Raw genomic sequence first — 5,667 nt, 5'->3', positions numbered from 1 at the left:
GGAGAGTCTTGGGGAAGGGAAGTTCGGAGGAAGATCTTTCAAAAATTTTGGAATATTGATGGAGATGATGTTTCAGCTTCCTCTCCAAACTAAGCTTAAACTTATGCTTAAAACTTTTTCTTGAAATTGTACCTCTCAGTTGCTTTATAGCTGTACAGTTGGGCAAAGTGACTGGATCAGAAAAGTGACTATTTCCTTCACTATGTGGTAATGGTTTCTCTTTGAAAGAAACATCTGCGGGAAACTCAGATTATTCTTTTCTATCACAATGAGTAAGTAACGTGTAATGGATTTTTAAAAAATGTTTTACCTTATATAAGATTATTCCCTCATTCAATGTACTACAGACAGTTTGCTTTTTCCCCATCAGTTCTTTAGCTTAAACTTTTGCAGTATCAGGCACTAAATTTGTGCTAATGCTTTGTCCTTTGGGATTATCTGCTCTTAAATTCTGCCAAATATTCCTCCTTACAGCAATTCGTGTTATGTTGCAAAAAAAGATGATTAAAAATATTGGTTAGAACACTTGCAAGTTTCATTCTTTGATATTTCTCAACTCACTTTTGCAAGATTTTGTTTCTTTTCCATTTTTTTTCCTTCTTAAATAAAAAGATAAATATTTTTCCCTTCTGTATTATGCATTTCAGACTTAGAATCAGGATGCATGGAGAAAATAGAGCAAGTCCTTTTGGACAAATCCCTTCCTAATCCTTACCTTAAAGGGAGGAGACTAAGGCAGCCGACTAGAAAAGACAAGATGAAACAGAAGCCGCTGTACCAGTTCAGTGTGTTTTGATAGATCTTGTTGTAGACTGTGGATGTTACCACTCCCGTGATGACTAAAGACAACTGCAGCAGGACAAACACCTTACCTGTAAAACAGGAACAGTTTGTTACTGGGGAGAAGAAAACCAGCTCTGGTACCCCCCTGACAAATCCAGGGTCTCCACTGTGTGGAAAAGTGACATGGTTATTGCTTCAGAAGCACTGGATGGTTGGTGCTTTTGTTCTAGACCAGAATTAAATGACTTTTCCTTCTTTTAGGCATGGGACAAAATATCCAAATAGAAAACTGCTTAAACAGTCTAGATGTAGAGGTAGCTGTTTGGCAGAGCAGCAACAAACTGGCCAATAAGTGCTCCTTTACCTAGGAGATAGAAAGGTAGTCTTGGGCTAATACCTTCAGGACAGGAGAGATTTTAGTCAGGGTCTACTTCTGCCTTAGGCCAGAAGAGAGTAATTTTTATGACGTGTAGGATGGAGGAAAGGCAGAAACTGAATCAGAGTTGTAACAGCTTTTTTGCTGAAGTGCACCCTTCTGTTTCTGTCATGGGAAACGATGGAAGGGGAAGTAACCCGCCTCTGCTGGGATGTGCAAGCTGGGAGCACAGTCAGGGCTGTAAGCGGAGGCTGGTACCCTGGCAGCCTTCTCCGGCTGCAGAGCACCAGCAGCCACTGCCTCAGGAGACAACCTTGCGACCAGAATGCAAGGGCTGCTCTGCTGCAGGGTCCTGCTCTAGACCTGATCTGCTGCTATGATCAAGTGCAGCCTGTATGGTTCATGGTGGAGGTTAAAAACAACGTTATGATTAATAATAATTAATTTGGGGTGTGAACTGCTCTAGCTGTGGCAGGAAGGTGAGTTTGCGAAGGAGCAGGTTGAGCGTGAACAGCAGGAACGAGCTGGTGACAGAGTGGTGTTGTGTTCATATGGCAGAAGGGAAAAGGATGCAAAGCACGGCCGTGGGAACTTGTTTGGAGGAGGTGTGAGCAGTCATGGGCCTGAGGTGTTATTTGAATGCATGGCCAGTCCTGTCTGTTTTGTCTAAATCCAGCTCATGGGGGTAAAAATGGTAGCCTTAAATATGGTGTTGTATAATGCATATATTTTACTATTTTCCAATGTGGGTGTTATAATAGAAAAGTCTTTCTGCTCCTGCATACCAAAAAGGGCTAATTTTTGTGCAAAAGTTATCCTTTGTTAGTTAAATCATGGTCTGACAGGAGCAAATGGCCAGGTAACACTTGGAGACCTGTGTAGCCTTCCCCAAACTGAAACTAAAAGAAGCCAGGTATAAATGGTGTGAATATCACAGTGCTGCCACCCAGTGTTTAGTTTCTCTTCGTTTTCACTGGAGCGCTGTGATTTTGAGCAGCACCTCAGCTATTTTCACTACGTTTGAGCTGCGCACTGATGGTAATCTCTTGAAGCATGTGCTGAAAATTTTTTAAGTAAATGATCCTTGATTAAGGATGAGAAGTTTTGATGCAACAATCTTATTCTGCCAGTTTCTTTGCTTCTCCCTTTCCATTTGTGGTGACAGCTGCTCTGGTTTGTTACAAAAAGTACAGGTTGCAGCAGTAACTTACCTTTCTCTTTGTGTCTCAGGCTGAATGGAAGGATTTGAGAGTTTTTTGATGAGTAAGGACAATAAAGTACTTACCATAGGACGATCCTTCAACATGTTTGGATAACATGGATCTGATGGTTGGTAAGGGAATGATAGCAAAGAGCATCACTGCCCGTGCTGCAATGCAATGGATATGTAGTTATCATCAGCACCTGCTCCTCATTCCCAATACAACCAGCTCTGCTTTTGAAGATTATGTACCTCTGGCTTCAGCTTTTGTTGTCCCTTGAGTACCAGAAAGAAGTACAAATCTGTGGTGGGAGTGTAAGGCCTTGCTTCATCCAAACGATGGTGGATAAGCCACCTATTGCTCTTCTAGGCAGAGGTGCTTTGCTCAAACCAGCCACGGTCTCTTGGTCTCAGCCCAAAATCCCAATGTAGATGGACTGTAGCACTGTTCTTTGAGATGGTGTGGCCGATGATTTGAGCCTTGCCAGCAGAGAGAGCACCTCATGCTACACATCCTTGACAGGACCAGTAACTTTATATCATCGCAACTGTTTTCTGTGTCTGTACTTCAGGCTTGCAGTGTTTTAGGCTTTTTCTAGTGTAGAAACTTTAAGGGAGCTGGAATTACCTTCCTGTCAGCAGAACAAGCCTTAGTGAAGACTTGGTTCAGGTCTAGTGTACTGAGGTGTTTCTGGAATGCAGGGAATCAGCATCCTGCACGCTGTGTAGCAGCATGTTTTCATGATAGACTCCATGTTAAACTAGCTTTTTTTTATTTTAATTTTTTATCTTTTGTTCCTGACCCCTGTTTGACTAAACAAACAAAATGTCTTAAACATTTCACTCAATGTTTGGCCTAGTGCACAAATACAGTGTCCTACCATCTCTCCTTTTAGAGTAACTTTTTTTGATTTTCAATCTCTCATTCCCTGTAGGGCCATACAGAAAAAATGCTTCAGGACATTTTCCTTAAATCTTTTTGTCACTTGCAGAAGGAAAACCTCAAAGCCTTACAACACACAGTACTCTATTTGCCAGATATAAATCAACCATCTCAATGCCACAGTGGATACAGTCCTCAGGTTTTATTTTCTATGTTCCTGCAGAGGCTACCTCTCAACAATAAACTTGCCTTTCCTTCATTGTGGGATGCTGCTGCATCTATTGTTACCATCCCTTGGTCTTTCATACGTAAGTATAACGTTATCACAACATTTTAGTTGCTAAAGCAGCTCCAACGTTTCACTATTAAGTTTCCCATCAGCCATAAATGCCTTAATGCAACAAAAATAAATAACACCTGAAGAAGTTCTCGTAATAGGAAAGTTTTGCCAATTTGCTTCTGTGGTAGCCTTAAGCCTTACCTCACAATAAACAAGTGCTTCCCTTTAATGCAGCAGTGTGGTCCAGTGAGCACAGATGGCTGGTAAGAATTCTGAATTCCCAGTCCCCCATGGTGTGAGCATTGTTCTCCTGCTCAGATCTGGGCTATAACCAAGTGATGAATTACAAGTCAACTAGCCTTAAACTAAGCTTTGGTGGGACTGTGTGCATCCTCTGGATGTTGAAAGGGAGATGTGGGGAGTGGGGACTGACAATGAAGGCTTCCTGAAAATTGCTTATGTGATGGTCTGCCAAGCTCCCTGCTCTGAAACTCATGGTGAAGCAGAGCAAAAGCCCTTCTCCTGACACCGAAACACCCCAGTCCCCTTCTCAGGGTGCACTTGTTTGTATGAATGGCTGTTCAACTCACCAATGTAGAACAGGAACGTCCACTGCACAAAGGCCATGATGAAGATGCCAGTACTGAAGGATGCCACACCGATCATGATCATGGTAATGTCCCTCAGGTATTTGGAGAACACAAATACCCCTAGGAAGCTGGTGATGAAGATCACGTAACCAGCAGCATTGCCATAGCCGATCTTCACGGCATTCCAACTTAAAGGCTCCCTGAGCAAGAAGAGTGGGAGTACGTTCATTGCACCAACGACGGCAAGGTCATAGAGGATTGCTGCCAAAAACAGCATGATGATGATGAGTTTCGATGGAGATACTGGACTGGAGGTACTGCTCTGTGAAGGCTGGGAACTTCCTGCTGCTTCTGCTCCTGTGTGGGCTGGTAGCTGGCTGCCCACCTCCTCTGCACTCTTTGCTTTGGCTGGGCACAAAGCTGCTGGCTTGGGGACTGTCAGGACAAAAATGCTGTAGAGGAGGCAGAAAGCATAGCAAGCGATGCTGCAGCCCACCAGCACAGTGCCATCTCGATAGCGGTCACTGAAGCTGACAAAGAGGTGGCCAGATGCTATGCTTCCCAGAAAGCCAGCGAGACCATACACCAGCTCTATAATGATAAGCCGGACAGACCTCCTGCTTTCGGAAGACCCCAGGGATCCCAGAGCCATGACGCCTGCCCAGAACGCGGTGAAACCACCCGTCAGCCCATTGAAGGCAGCAGCCCCGTACATCACCTCAATCGGCCATCCCAGCAGGATCAGGAGGAGCAGGAGAGTTTTGGAGCCCAAGTAGCCAAAAAGAGGGAAGCAGATGGGGATCTTGCGATGCATCCTGTCCCCGAGCTTGGACAAGATATAAGCTGACACCAGCGGGCTCAGGCCCAGGACTAGATTGTAGATGATATAAAAATCAGAGACAGCCTTCTGCTGAGCATCTTCCAGTGCATGGGAGGGAGCAGTGGCATTGGTCTGGTTGTAGTAGTTCTTCACCACCAGCAGCAGTGCTGTGTCATAGAAGGCGCTGGCCACTTGGGAACCTGCGACCACCGGCTCAATCCATGTCCTCATCGCTGTCATCCCCACCATGCTGCTGGCGACCACAGCTCTTCTTGGGGAGAGCCGCGTTCAGCGAGACGTGCAGGAGGAAATGCCTCTTCAGAATCTCTGCTCAGGGAGGCGTTCTTGGAGAGGAGCAGTGGAGGGGAAAAGGAGAGGTCTGCTAGGCTGCACAGAATGGGAGAGTTGTGAAAGAGATGAACTGACTGGGAGGATATATGCGCCTCGCCTTGTTACATATCAGCACGCGCACCCCGGCGCTGCTCTGATCAGTGGCTGAGACACGAGAGGCTTTTGTACCGCTGGAGAACGCCCTGCACTTGGTGACTGCTGCTGCTCCTCTTCCTGGTGTAGTTTCAACAGAGGTCAGATGACCCAGGGGAATTTCTCTCTCCCAGTTTAGGAAGTGAAAATGCCCTGATCAAGTAATTGCTGCAATTTGGGGTGGTGGTTTGTTTTTTGTTTGCTGTGGTTTTCTGTGTTTTTTCTTTTCCCTTTTGGCATTCTTCACGTGT

At 45.1% G+C, this 5,667-nt stretch overlaps 1 protein-coding gene across 1 annotated transcript; it reads right to left on the bottom strand.

The window, feature by feature from the left end:
* Positions 1–711: 711 nt before the first annotated feature.
* SLC46A2 (solute carrier family 46, member 2) lies at positions 712–5,182 on the bottom strand. Its single transcript, XM_009873883.1, has 3 exons — positions 4,114–5,182; positions 2,445–2,528; positions 712–872 (listed from the first exon to the last, which is right to left on the bottom strand). Exons 1-3 carry the CDS (start codon positions 5,180–5,182, stop codon positions 712–714), a joined length of 1,314 nt encoding a protein of 437 aa, XP_009872185.1.
* Between the last annotated feature and the right edge of the window lie 485 nt (positions 5,183–5,667).

The sequence above is a fragment of the Apaloderma vittatum genome, unplaced genomic scaffold (assembly GCF_000703405.1).
Source record: "Apaloderma vittatum isolate BGI_N311 unplaced genomic scaffold, ASM70340v1 scaffold9610, whole genome shotgun sequence".
Lineage (NCBI taxonomy): Eukaryota > Metazoa > Chordata > Aves > Trogoniformes > Trogonidae > Apaloderma > Apaloderma vittatum.
Note: the sequence above shows the minus strand (reverse complement) of the source record. Positions and strands in the feature narration are given on the sequence as shown.